This window comes from Schistocerca cancellata, chromosome 10 (genome assembly GCF_023864275.1).
Source record: "Schistocerca cancellata isolate TAMUIC-IGC-003103 chromosome 10, iqSchCanc2.1, whole genome shotgun sequence".
Classification (NCBI taxonomy): domain Eukaryota; kingdom Metazoa; phylum Arthropoda; class Insecta; order Orthoptera; family Acrididae; genus Schistocerca; species Schistocerca cancellata.
In genome coordinates this window covers 176,241,084-176,256,216 of record NC_064635.1, presented here as the reverse complement: position 1 = coordinate 176,256,216, position 15,133 = coordinate 176,241,084, and the positions used below count along the sequence as shown (strand labels likewise).

At 42.7% G+C, this 15,133-nt stretch overlaps 1 protein-coding gene across 3 annotated transcripts in view; it reads right to left on the bottom strand.

The window, feature by feature from the left end:
- Window positions 1–15,133, bottom strand: part of LOC126106891 (uncharacterized) — a 276,906-nt gene that overhangs the window by 32,306 nt on the left and 229,467 nt on the right. For all 3 annotated transcript variants that reach the window (XM_049913302.1, XM_049913303.1, XM_049913304.1), the window contains 2 exons: window positions 8,486–9,142; window positions 485–670 (listed from right to left, as the gene is read on the bottom strand). In XM_049913302.1, coding sequence (XP_049769259.1) covers window positions 485–670; window positions 8,486–9,142 — 843 coding nt within the window. The remainder of the gene's footprint in view (window positions 1–484; window positions 671–8,485; window positions 9,143–15,133) is intronic.

Sequence of the window (15,133 nt, the reverse complement as noted above, 5' to 3'; positions counted from 1 at the left end):
AATTTATTTGAGCTGAGTGTAAAGATCATTTTTATTTTACAACAACCCACTGTACTATTAATATGAGTTCATATTAATGATTACTTACCACATTTTCTCATTGTATACTGCAACAATCATGAAGGAGGAAAGAAGCAGGGTGATTTTTGTTGTTGTTGAGAGAATAGACAAGAAATGAAGCAAAGAGTAATTTTTGTTAACTGTCAGATTCAGGCAGAAGAAGGTTGACAAATTTTAAAATAAGATTTACTCATAATACAGTAGTAAAAGTATGTGTTTTGACAGTACCAGATACATAAGGTATAAAAGTCATCATTCTTATCGTCCTTATGAAGAATGAGTATGCTGCTTGCAGCCGATGGACTGAAGTACAGAGACCATTAGGGTGGTTGGACCCATTCCAGACTAGAGTCAAAGAGGCCACTTTCAGTGATAGCGTGTCGCCTGAATACAGGTAGCAACCTACTACAAAATAAGCACTAACCTGAATGCGTCAACAGACAGCCGGTCCACCTCCCTCGACTGGATGAACACTGCAGTGACAGACGAACTCACACATGAAGGTATGTGGTCATCCTTCAGCTTGTATGTGCACACCGCTGTTTTGTCCTGGACGTAGCAGTCACAGCCCCAAGTCCTCCTCGATGGAATGCTTGAAGGGTAGTGGTAGCTGCAAAACAGGTGAGAAATATGTAGGCAGATTCTCTTAACACATTTAGTTTAAATTACTTTTCTTTTGTAGGAATTTCCAAAGGCAAATACAAGAAATATCTCTTGAAGCAGCTGGGAATAATTAACACAGCCACATCGTATTTTTATTCACTTTCACTTTCAAAATTTGCTATCAACAATCTGCCTGAGATGGAAAGTAGCTGAGATTTTCACAAGTACAACACTAGAAGAAAAAATGATTTGCATTACCATCTAGTGTTTCTAACTTCGGTATGTAAAGTAACAATATATTGTTACATTCTATCCTGGATTTTCATCGTATAAAGTGGTGACTTATACAGCCATAAGACTCTTTGACAACTTTCTGCGGAAGTAAAACATCTGACAGATAGCAGAAGTGTTTTCGTATGTAGATTAAAAATGTTTCTCTTTAACAACATCTTGAATACCATAGCATAATGGTTCAATGAAGCTAATATTTATACAGAAAAAAAACACAGTAAATGGCCAAGATGCAGCCATGTAAACAATTTCCACGCTTTTAAAAAAATGTGATCTAAGTTTTCCAGATGACCTGTTTCACATCATAATGTTTATAGTAAATATTATCTTCTGGGCATGTTACTAACTTACCAGTATATTAAATTTAATTTTTAAAGTTAACTGTGCAAGAATGGAAATCCCCTTTAAAAATATGTAAAGTACATAAAGAGACAAATGTGTTTGCCAGTACCAATCTGTAGAAGATGCAGCTCTCAGTGCAGCCAACACAAACATACATAAAAAAGTAAAACAGTCTTAAGTTGTCTGGCCTAGAAAACCACAAGCCAGTTCACAAAAAATATAAACTAAATATTACTGTGAAACATCAGTATGTGTATTTCAGTGTGTGCCTCAACCTATTTTCGACTTTCCAAATTTCAACAAGTCCTCCTGCATACCCTGCAGGATCAGCACTCCTAACTATCTCTGAGGAACAGCTAAGCCACAGACTAGACTAGAGGTCACTTTCAGACTAATACTTCCAATTTACAGCACAATGTACTCCGTTTCAAAACTTCAAAAACATTAAAACTGTCTTGTCAGACCAGGACTTGACTGCAGAACCTTGGGTTATAAGCCACGGCTGGATAGCTCTGTTAGGAAAGCCATCACCAGCAAAGGCAAAGTTCTGGGTCCAAGTCCCAGTCTGTCAAACAGTTTTAATTGGCCAGGGAGTTTCAAAGCAATGCACAATTGGCTGCAGAGTCATAGATTCATTCTGAATAAAATAGTATTGCTAGCTTTAGGAAGTGTAGGTCTCTTCAAGGGAGGAAGGACAAGAGAGGTGAGGGAATGAGAATGAGGCAGCTACTCAAACATAAACAAATAAAATAAAAAATAAAAATAAATAAAAAACATACTAAAAAAGAATCTCTGAGAATGTGAGGTGTGAGGACAAAGATGGTGCCACAGTGCTCCTGATAAATTAATGGTGAGCAGGAGGGATGGGGCAGTCATATCACAATAATGAATTTTCTTTCTTTCCTCTCAGCTGAGACATACTAGCGATAAGCAATAGTTTCACTGGTTTTTGAACATGGATAATCTATATGGAATAATATTCCACTTGGTGAGCAGATTTTTTTTTATTTATCCAGATACATTATATTTTCAAAAATTGATTGGTTTTGTTAATATAACCACTACGTAATGATTGACTCTTGACTTTGATCTCATATTCTGGTCACATCACATGATAAACGTCGACATGTTGCACCTTGCCAGAATTGTGTAAATGTCTACTTTTATTTAATCGATCATTTTAGTTGAAATGGGGCAACATACAGGGTAATATTACAACAGTGAACAATGAAATTGAAATCTACTGTTCAGAGGTCCAGCAACATAGCATATGCCAGAATGAGGCGCATAAGGAAGCAAAAGCAAATAAATTAAACATGTGATATTAGTACATTTAAAGAGAATGGAAAACAATAGAATTCCCATGATGATTTACATATGAAATACGGATGTGAAGGAAATGACCAAGAGGGAAGGCCAAGGATTATATGGCTGAAAGGTAAGCAGGAGTGTGCTGAAAAAATGAAGTGAGGGCTGGACCAGAGTGAACGTAGAAAGATGGAGGGAAAACAGGACAAGATGGTGAGGTTTATGTTAGATGGTGAGGTTTACGTTAGAAACAGACCCAGCCTGTGGTTAGATACGCTTCAAGATGATGATGCTGGTGACGACTTCCAACAAGAAGTGTCCAGTAACTACAGTTTAGTCAGCTATCAGCCGCCTTTAGTGAATTAGCAGTCTAGTTAAAAGTTGATTAACTCTCTACACTACATTGTTGATTTCTTGGGATGGATAGGATGTGTGACTGCTGTGTACAGACGCAGGAGGAGCTGGCCACTGTTCGCGAACAGCTGAATGTGTTGATGACCGCGGTCAGCCGTCTTCAGGCTGCTGCCTCAGAGTGTAGCAGCAGTAGGGAGTCTGGAGCATTGCATGGTACTCCCCAGGTGTTACATGCTTCACCCACGGTCCCTGCTGTCAAGACATCTTCGCGGGTACCGGGCGCGGCTGGGCCACCCTCTCCCCAAGAGGAGTGGCAGGTTCAGTGGCATTCACGTCGCACGAGGCAGAGGGTCAATGTGGAGGCTGGCCGTGTGGCATCGCCCACTCTGCCTGTGAGTGGACATGTGGCCGCTCCTTCAGCAAGGTCCGAGCAGGCACACGGGGGGAGGGGTTTATTAGTTATTGGGAGCTCCAATGTTAGGTGGGTGATGGAGCCCCTTAGGGAAATAGCGGAAAGGTCGGGGAAGAAGGCCAGTGTTCACTCTGTCTGCTTGCCGGGGGGTCTCATCCGAGATGTGGAGGAGGCCCTGCCGGCAGCGATAGAGAGCAGTGGGTGCATCTGACTGCAAATTGTTGCTCATGTCGGCACCAATGACTCCTGCCGTCTGGGTTCAGAGGTCACCCTCAGTTCATACACGCGGTTGGCAGAGTTGGTGAAGGCAGAAAGCCTTGCTCGCAGGGTGGAATCTGAGCTAACTATCTGTAGTATCGTTCCCAGAACCGATCGCTGTCCTCTGGTTTGGAGCCGAGTGGAAGGCTTAAACCAGAGGCTCACACGATTCTGCGGAGATCTGGGCTGCAAACTTCTCAACCTCCACTATCAGGTCTAGAAATGTAGGGTCCCCGTAAATAAATCAGGCATGCACTACACGCAGGAAGTGGCTACAAGGATAGCGGAGTAAGTCTGGAGTGCACATGTAGGTTTTTTATGTTAGAGATTTCCCTCCCTAGGCCCGACAATAAGCCTCCTGAGATGCGACAAGGTAGTAGTAGGCAAAATGCAACAGGGAATAACAATAGTAATGCGGTAATAGTAAACTGCAGGAACGTCTATAGAAAGGTCCCAGAACTGCTCATTAATAAACGGTCACAACGCCCATATAGTACTAGGGACAGAAAGTTGGCTGAAACCAGACGTAAACAGTAATGAAATCCTAAACTCAGATTGGAATGTATACCGCAGAGAGAGGCTGGACAGTGAATGGGGAGGCATGTTTATAGCGATAAAAAGTGCAATAGTATCGAAGGAAATCAACGGAGATCCAAAATGTGAAATTATTTTGGATGAAGTTCATGGTTAAAGCACGCTCACACATGGTAATTGGATGTCTCTATAGGCCCCCTGGCTCAGCAGCTGTTGTGTCAGAGCACCTGAAGGAAAATTTGGAAAATATTTTGAGTAGATTTCCCGACCATGTTATAGTTCTGGGTGGAGATTTTAATTTACCAGATATAGACTGGGAATCTCGAACGGGTGGCAGGGACAAAGATTCCAGTGACATTTTTTTAAGTGCATAATCTGAACCGACTCGTGGCGATAACATATTAGACCTTCTGGTAAGAAACAGACCCGAACTATTTGAAACAGTTAACACAGAACAGGGAATCAGCGACCATAAAGCGGTTACTGCATCGATGATTTCAGCCGTAAATAGAAATATTAAAAAAGCTAGGAAGATTTTTCTGTTTAGCAAAAGTGACAAAAAGCAGATTTCAGAGTACTTGATAGCTCAACTCAAAAGTTTTGTTTCAAGTGCAGATAGTGTTGAGGATCAGTGGACAAAGTTCAAAACCATCATACAATATGCATTAGATGAGTATGTGCCAAGCAAGATCATAAGAGATGGAAAAGAGCCACTGTGGTATAACAAATGAGTTAGAAAACTGCTATGGAAGCAAAGGTAACTTCACAGCAAACATAAACATAGCCAAGGCCTTGCAGGCAAACAAAAATTACATGAAGCGAAACGTAGTGTGAGGAGGGCTATGCGAGAGGCGTTCAATGAATTCAAAAGTAAAGTTCTATGTATTGACTTGGCAGGAAATCCTAAGAAATTTTGGTCTTATGTCAAAGTGGTAGGTGGATCAAAACAAAATGTCCAGACACTCTGTGACCAAAATAGTACTGAAACAGAGGATGACAGACTAAAGGCCGAAATACTAAATGTCTTTTTCCAAAGCTGTTTCACAGAGGATAACTGCACTGTAGTTCCTTCTCTAGATTGTCGCACAGATGACAAAATGATAGGTATTGAAATAGATGACAGAGGGATAGAAAAAGAAATAAAACCACTCAAAAGAGGAAAGGCCGCTGGACCTGATGGGATACCAGTTCGATTTTACACGAAGGAACTTGCCCCCCTTCTTGCAGCAATGTACCGTATGTCTCTAGAAGAGCGTAGCATTCCAAAAGATTGGAAAAGAGCACAGGTCATCCTCGTTTTCGAGAAGGGACGTCGAATAGATGTGCAGAACTATAGAGCTATATCTCTAACATCGATCAGTTGTAGAATTTTGGAACACGTATTATGTTCAAGTATAATGACTTTTCTGGAGACTAGAAATCTACTATGTAGGAATCAGCATGTGTTTCAAAAAAGACGATCATGTGAAACCCAACTCGCGCTATTCATCCACGAGACTCAGAGGGCCATAGACACGGGTTCCCCGGTAGATGCCATGTTTCTTGACTGACACAAGGCGTTTGATACAGTTCCCCACAGTCGTTTAATGAACAAAGTAAGAGCATATGAACTATCAGACCAATTGTGTGATTGGATTGAAGAGTTCCTAGATAACAGAATGCAGCATGTCATTCTCAATGGAGAGAAGTCTTCTGAAGTAAGAGTGATTTCAGGTGTGCCGCAGGGGAGTGTTGTAGGACCATAGCTATTCACAATACTTATAAATGACCTTGTGGATAACATCGGAAGTTCACTGAGGCATTTTGTGGATGATGCTGTAGTATATCAAGAGGTTGTAACAATGGAAAATTGTACTGAAATGCAGGAGGATCTGCAACGAATTGACGCATGGTGCAGGGAATGGCAAGTCAATCCCAGTGTAGACAAGTGTACTGTGCTGCAAATACATAGAAAGAAAGATCCTTTATCATTTAGCTACAATATAGCAGGTCAGTGACTGGAAGCAGTTAATTCCATAAATTATCTGGGAGTAGGCATTAGAAATGATTTAAAATGGAATGACCATATAAAATTAATCGTTGGTAAAGCAGATGCCAGACTGAGATTGACTGGAAGAATCCTAAGGAAATGCAATCTGAAAACATAGGAAGTAGGTTACAGTACGCTTGTTCACCCACTGCTTGAATACTGCTCAGCAGTGTGGGATCCGTACCAGATAGGGTTGATAGAAGAGATAGAGAAGAACCAACGGAGAGCAGCGCGCTTCATTACAGGATCATTTAGTAATCGCAAAAGCGTTACAGAGATGATAGATAAACTCCAGTGGAAGACTCTGCAGGAGGGACGCTCAGTAGTCCGCTACGGGCTTTTGTTGAAGTTTCGAGAACATACCTTCACCGAGGAATCAAACAGTATATTGCTCCCTCCTACGTATATCTTGCAAAGAGACCATGAGGATAAAATCAGAGAGATTAGAGCCCACACAGAGGCATACCGACATTCTTGCTTTCCTCGAACAGTACGGGACTGGAATAGAAGGTAGAACTGATAGAGGTACTCAAAGTACCCTCCGCCACATACCGTCAGATGGCTTGCGGAGTATGGATGTAGATGTAGATGTAGATGTTAGTGCCTTATGTAGATTTATATGCATAAATCCATAACAGCTGTGTACGGCAACAAAAGAGTTTGTATTTACACAGTTCATCTTGTTAATACATATTGATACATATTAAAACATATTATTATGCATTATGTGAACTGTGGCAATGTACATCCAACATTATTAGGACAAAATGGTTGGTTGGAAAGCAATGAATATATGACTGTAATTACAGACAGTTGTGTCTTTAAACTGTGCAAAGGACATTTTTCTCCTAGTTACGGTCTGACTCCTATGGCTCCCCGAAGTTGACAATCAGCAAAAAATGACTGAAAAAGCAAGCTTTCTCTTGAATATCATCATGTATGTAGCCCACTTTGCAATTAAAATGCAGTATTCACACACCAAATAAAAGTAGATATTTCCACAATTCCAGCAAGGTGCAACACATTCATATTTGCCATTTGATGTAAATTGAATATGAGCTCAAAGTCAAGGGTCAATCATTATGAAGAGGGTAATTAACCACCAAGAGTCCTCTGGCCCTGGTAATGACATCAGTGTGGTAAGAAAGAGCACCCATAAGCTCTTTCAGGTACCATATGTCATATCCAGGCGAAGTCACTTTTTGATGCTGACTGCTATGTTTCATCCTTCCAAATAATCCCAGGCATTTTGTATGGGACTACAACTGGGTGACTGAGCTGGCCATTTGAGGTTCGACAGCATGCCTTAGTTTTCATCAAACTAGGAATGTATGTGTGCAGCCCTGTGAGCATAACTGTTGTCATCTTGACGAATGGCAGTGTCTACAGCATGCTCATCATGAACAAAGAGCAGAACTTTGTAACCAAGAATGTTGAAACAGTAGCCTGATGAGTGGGTGGGTCCAAGACACGTTATGAAAAACACCCCTAAAACATCACAGTCATCTCCTGCCTGAATTACACTCACTACACAATGTAGATTAAATGCCCCAGAGGGGCATTGGTGAGCTAGACACCCTGAATCGTGTGAAAAAGAGGCAAAATGGTGACTTTTTGGACCAGATTACCCCTCTCCAGTCAGTTCAGTCAGTTATTGTTCTGTTTTGGTTGTTTCAGTAAAGATTTCAAGTGTTATGGTCATCATGACCAAAGGTCTTCTGTGAGGTACCCAATTCCAAATATCCACTGCATGCAGTTCCCTTCACAATGTTTACTCGTAAACTGACTGAGATGGAACTGCATTGGCTGACAGTAGCCATTCCTGACTTGTTTGAAACTGATTGTCATTGGCTAGAGACAACAGTACCTGTCTGTTGGTATCTTTTTATGACCACCGTGTTACAGGGTTGCAATGGTACACCATACCTTGTAGATATGTTGGATGGCCTCCCTTCATACACTGACAAATTAGGCCACTTCATTCACGATGTGGGCATCAGCACTTCGAAACACGATACCTCCTTTCTGCCATTCTATCAAGTCTCCATGCTGACCTGTCTCACTGTGCGGATTCCACACGACCATCTGGACACTATGCACTACACTGCCCTGACTTACGTCAGAGGTGGAGGGTCACATGACCATCTGGTACCAGTCCCACATCTACAGTTCTCCAAAAGAATCAGCAGGCTCTTTCAATCAGATGCCTAATATTTTGTTCAGTGTGCTTAATAATAAAAGAAATAAGATAATTTTAGAAATAAAACTAAACTGATATCCTTAGCAGTACTCACTGTGGAATCGGCAAGAAGATGATCGTCGGGAAGCTCGGCCTGAAAAAGCTCTTCGAGTATCCAAATGGGCTGGAATGGTAGCTCGACGAGAAAAAGCCGCCGCCTCCACCGCCATATCCACCGAAGAGCCCTGGCATCATACTGTAGCTGGAGGTGTAGCCCGGAGGACTCCACTGTGAGCCACCACCAGGATAGTAGCCACCCGGATAATGCCCAAAGCCTGGAGATCCGGGGTAACCTTGCTGGTAGCCATAATAACCACCACCACCCGAGTACGACGGGTAACCCTGATGGTAGCCTCCGTAATGGCCGGGATACCCAGAGTAACCACCCGGATGGTTTTGATAGCCGGAGTAGCCCTGTTGGTAGCCAGGGTATCCAGCCTGATGTGTCGGGTAGCCCGGATAGGCTGGCGGGTGGCCGGGGCTGTACGCTGGAGGTGGCTGGTTCGGATTGTAGGCAGGGGGCGCGTGGCCTGGCGGGCTGTACGGTGGTGGGGCCTGCTGCGTGCCGTGGTAATTTGGGTTGTACGGTGGCGGTGCCTGCTGAGTGCCGTGATAATTTGGGTTATAAGGAGGTGGTGCCTGTTGTGTCCCGTGATAATTGGGGTTGTACGGTGGCTGCCGTGGGTAGTCTGCTGTCTTGCTTCCCGTACCACTGCAACAAAAATATTCTGCTATACAAACAATGGAAACTCCAGGTAGGAATAACAACAACTTAAGAAAAGACAGATTGCTACTTAGACAGATCAAGTTGCAGACATGCACAATTACAAGACACTCACATAAAGCTTTCAGCCACACACACACACACACACACACACACACACACACACACACACACACACACACAAAATCACACCTCATGCACATATAATTGCCAACTCCAGCATCTCAGGCCAGAACGGTGTGTATGTCTCTCTTTCGCCGACTAAGGCTGTGGCCAAAAGCGTTGCGTGAGTGTCTTTTAAATGTGCCTGTCTGCAATTTGACATGTCTTCTTTACGATTTGTAGCAATCTATGTTTTCCTACATTGTTGATATTCTGCTACACAACTGCTCAAAATACCTTTTCTCTCAAAGTACTACTACTGCCCTATTTTTGAGTAACAAAAGTGAAACAGCACCAGATAAAATCGGGGCTTAACTTTACATGGGCCATCACTGTGCTGTACTTGTTCACAATATGGTGCAAAAGTATCAAAGTGTCACACCTGAAACAGTGTACGGGAGGATATTATATGGTAACCAATAAAATATATGCACGATTTGTACCTGTGCCTGTTCTATTAGTATGTTCTTAATGATGTCATCTGAAATACTAATACTGGTTGTGATGACAAAATGATACGAACTACGCACCTTTTATGGACGGTACTTTCAATTTCTGTTTCTGCCATTTGCAGCACTTTCTTTTATTAGTATACACAGCACTTTAACACTGTCAGTCTTTAACTATTATTAATGGTTCCATCTCAAAGGCAGACTCTACATTTAAGACAATTTATCTGTAGTGTAGCCCAAGGTTTAGGTTAGTTTGAAAGGAGTTAATTCAGTTGCATTTTGGCAAAACCAATTTACTTGAAAGTGGAATCTAGATTGTGATGATATACAGACCTGTAGCCAGCTACCTGTGTTAGCCTAGAAGCTGAAAGTTTCATCTTCCATTATTTAATGTTTGCTTGAGCCTGAAATCTACCAAGATACAGCAAAAGAATAAGAAGAAAATTTCACATTAAATTTCTTATAAAGTCTTTGAGTGTATTTTCCCATGAAAATGACATGGTCTTCTTCAAAAATTCAGTTTGATCACTGTTAGCACATAGTGTGTTGAGGTAGTTGTTATGTTGAATATTACTCCCGCGATCTAAATGAAAACTTTGTAACATCAACGTGTAGTAGCACCCAAAGATCGCTGTGCCACACCAAAGTCAGCAATGCAAATCAATATCACAGACATGAGGGAGGTCTCATTGCAATCCACAAGGATGTATGGGAAACACTCCTGGAGACCACACCTCCCCTCTAAGCACAGAAGTACCTTCACACTGAGGTCAATAAACTTCAAGCATGCAAGAGCTCTGCGCCCCGTTTGAGACCTCAGCTACAGTAGTCAACATCATAGTGCAGGACAGTGACAGTTAAAGTTTGGGATGAAATGTTCTGTTATAAATGATGAACATTCTACCTCAAGAGAACAGTCTGTTACTTAGTGCATCAAGTAATAGTCAATGACAGTTGTAAAATATCCACTGCTCCTGTCACAAAGAACAGTGCCAAAGTAAATCTTTTATTCATTTATGTAATAAAGTGAACTAATGCTTCATGTGTTCCAGTATGATGAGCCTTCTTCCAGAGCAATCAAAGAACCCACTATTGTGGGCACACGAAAGTAGTTTTGGCTCGTCGCAATACATTGTCTCTACCAATAAGCTGTTTCCACCACCTCTTGTGATGGCTGTTATCAACACAAACTTACAAGTTAGTGGGTGATGGATCCTGAAAGTTTCACCAAAAACTTGTGCAAAGTAGGCTTGAGGCCACAGAAAGTGTTTGTCACATTTTACAGCCAGTCTATCTCTCCTAGCTGAACACAAGGCTTTTAAGTTGCGGATTTTACATTAATTAGATTATATTCTGTGTGGCATCAATGAAGAGTCAGTTTAGTTTTGGAGGGAGGAGTGAAGGGAGACCAAAGCTTGAATAAAGTAAGCAGGCTTAAAATTACGCACTGTCCAACCACATCGAGGTGACCATCTGTCAAAATCCTGAATAACAACGTTTCACAGTGCATACGAGACTGGAATAGAAGGGAGAACCGATAGAGGTACTGAAGGTACCCTCCACCACACACCGTCAGGTGGCTTGCGGAGTATGGATGTAGATGTAGATGTAGACTGCTGCGAGACGTGCCGGTAGAGAGTCCGTGAGATTGTAGAAGGTACCAACAGATATGTGGAGCCCAACTGCATTAGGTTTCTCAGATGAACATCCAAAGCGTAATCAGCCCGATCGAGCTGGTCCCACAGATTCTCGAATGGATTTAACTCCAGGGAGTCTGATGGTCAGAGGAGTATGGTCAACTCATCCAGGTGCTCTTAAAACCAGGCACGTACAATGCAAGCTGTGTGACTTGTTGCTTTGTCCTGCAGGTAGATGCCATCGTGCCAAGAAAAACTATCTAGTAGATTGTGAGGTAGATAGCGTGGGAAGTTCCATGTGGCTTTTCGCAGATGATGCTCTAGTATACAGAGAAGTTGCAGCATTAGAAAGTTGCAACGAAACGCAGGAAGATCTGTAGCGGATAGGCACTTGGTGCAGGGAGTGGCAACCGACCCTTAACATAGACAAATGTAATGTACTGCGAATACATAGAAAGAAGGATCCTTTATTGTATAACTATATGATAGCGGAACAAACACTGGTAGCAGTTACTTCTGTAAAATATCTGGGAGTATGCGTACGAAATGATTTGAAGTGGAATGATCATATAAAATTAATTGTTGGTAAGGTGGGTACCAGGTTGAGATTCCTTAGAAAATTTAGTCCACCAACAAAGGAGGTGGCTTACAAAACACTCGTTCGACCTATACTTGAGTATTGCTCATCATTGTGGGATCTGTACCAAGTCGGGTTGACAGAGGAGATAGAGAAGATCCAAAGAAGAGTGGTGTGTTTCGTCACAGGGTTATTTGGTAAGCATGATAGGATTACGGATATGTTTAGCAAACTCAAATGGGAGACTCTGCAAGAGATGTGCTCTGCATTGCGGTGTAGCTTGCTCGCCAGGTTTCGAGAGGGTGCATTTCTGGATGAGGTATCAAATATATTGCTTCCCCCTACTTATATCTCCCGAGGAGATCACGAATGTAAAATTAGAGAGATTCGAGCACGCACGGAGACTTCCTGGCAGTTGTTCTTCCCGCAAACCGTACGCGACTGGAACAGCAAAGGGAGGTAATGACAGTGGCACGTAAAGTACCCTCCGCCACACACCGGTGAGTGGCTTGCGGAGTATAAATGTAGATGTAGATGTAGATGTTTGTAGGATAGGTAAAAAATCTACTTGTAAATCAGTGGCAGAACACACATGTGAAAGAAGGTTAAAATTAGGCAAGCTTTCAGAGCCAGTGGCTTCTTCTTCAGGCAGAAGGGTTGAAGGGGAAGGACTGTAGAGGTTCCCAGACACCAGTTTCTCAGAACTCCGTAGGTGGGAATTAGCGTTACAACATTTTCTCGGTTCTCACCACCCACCTTGCCTTAATTTATGTTAATTTCTTCTGTCTCAGCATTTCTTCACTATAATTACTCCTTTCTTCACTCCATTTTAGTTTTCTACATCTTTCATTTTCTTACCTGTCTGTTTCTCGCCATTCCCCTTCCGTCTCTGTTACATACAATGCACTTAGCTCTTAGCCATTTAGGAAGCTTCCAAGGATCAGGAAGGGAAACACCACTGTTGAGGTAGTTTAGGACAAGGATGGATAGCTTTTTGGGGTGAAGTCTGGCATGAACTTCAAACTGCAACAACATGCCCGACTTCACCTCAAAAAACTATCCCGCCTTCTCCTAAACTACCTATGTTTCCTTTCCTGTCCCCCTGCAGCTCCTTAAGCAGCCACTCCTCTCCTACATACCAAACTTGGCCAACCTCCTTAACATCACACTGCCTCCCAGACCAAGAATAAGCCATAATCATAAGAACCAGTCACAACAGTGCAGTGTCCAACCTCTCATCTAAAGTACTCCGCATTCCTGTATTATCCACGGTTCTCACTTTCAACCCTAGACCAACTGTTGATCATGCTGCTTTGGTGAAGGACCTACTTTTTCACAAGTAATATCAACTGTGATTCGAACTGACCTGCAGTCTCCCATTAAAACCTCAGGCCCCTCACAAGGACTAACACCTCAATCCACAGAACTTCTCACCCTCCCAAAGCATGCACCACCAGATCCTCAGATCCACAAACCCAATCATCCGGGCCATCCTAAAGTTGCTGGCTTCAAAGCACCTACTGAATGTACATCTGCCTTAGCTGATCAGCACTTGCAACCCATAGTACAAAGACTTCCCTCCAATATCAAAGATACCAACCATTTCCTAGATCATCTGAAATCCTTGTCCGTCCCACTCCCACCACACACCTTTCTTGTCAACACTGATGCCACTTCCCTCTGTACCAACATCCCCCACAGACACGGTCTATCTACTGCTGACCATTTCCTCAGTCAGTGCCCACCCGATTCCAAAACTATGACATCCTTCCTACACCAGAGAGAGGCAGACATACAAACAGATCAGGGTTACGGCCATGGGAACCGGGATGACTCCCTTCCAGTGCCAACCTTTTTGTGGGTCATTTGGAGGGGACTGTCCTGCGATCTGTAAGTCTCCAACCCCTGGTTTGGTTTAGATACACTGATGACATCTTTACCACCTGGACTCATGGTACGGCTGATCTGTTAAAATTCTTGGAACCTCTGAATATCTTCACCCAATTACATCAGATGGCCCTATTCTGAATTCTGTGCCACTTCCCACGATGGTGATATTCTGCACTGAAGACCAGCTATACGCTTCTGTACACATTAAACCTACTAACAAACAACAGTACTTAACATTTTGACAGATGGCATCCTTTCCACGTCAAATGTTCGCTCCCATACAGCCTTGGCATTAGAGGCAAACGTATTTGTTCGGATGCAGAGTCTTTACACCGATACACCACCATTCTCACGTCCATTCCTGGTACTGCTGATCCCTCCAAAAACCAGCTTTGGAGCACATTACTGGTAACTTAGGTTTATCCCGGTCTGGAATGTATTAATCAGCTACTTCGACAAGGCCGTGACTTCCTAAAATCGTGTCCTAAAATGAAATCCATTGTCTCTAAGATTATGCCCACCACACCTAGCATAGCTTTTTGTTGTCTCCCAATCTCTGTAATATTCTTATCAAATCCTATGCTCCTTCTGCACCAATCTCCCTCCCCTATGGCTCCTACCCCTGTGAACATCCTCACTTCAAGACTTCCCCTAAGCACCTCCTACCACCACCTATACTAGCCCTGTAACTGGCAAAACATACATTATCAAAGGGAGAGCCACCTGTGAAACAACATGTGCCATGTACCAGCTGTTATGGAACACTGTTCAGCCTTTTACATCAGCATGACTACCACTAAGGTATCAGTTAAGATGAATGGGCATAGGCAGAGGATGTGTATTGGCAACACACAATATCCTGTTGGAGAGCATGCTCTGCAACAGGACAGTCATGACTTCAGTGCCTGTTTCACCACATGTGCCATCTGGATTCTTGCCACAGACATCAGTTTCTCAAGCTCTGCAGGTGGGAACGCACTACAATGTCATGGATTCCCGTCACCTGGCCTTAATTTATGTCAATTTCTTCTGTGTCAGCATTTCTTCACAGTAATTACTCCTTCCTTCACTCCATTTTAGTTTTCCACATCTTTCATTTTCTTATTTGTCTATTTTTTGGTGTCCCCCTCCCACCTCTGTTACATACAATGCACACAGTACCACAGTAGCAGTGCACATTAGCAGTAATCTCTGTCTTACATATTACCATGTCTTCCACCTTTAAGCTCTCAGGTTTTCAAATCTCATCCAGTGCAGTCTG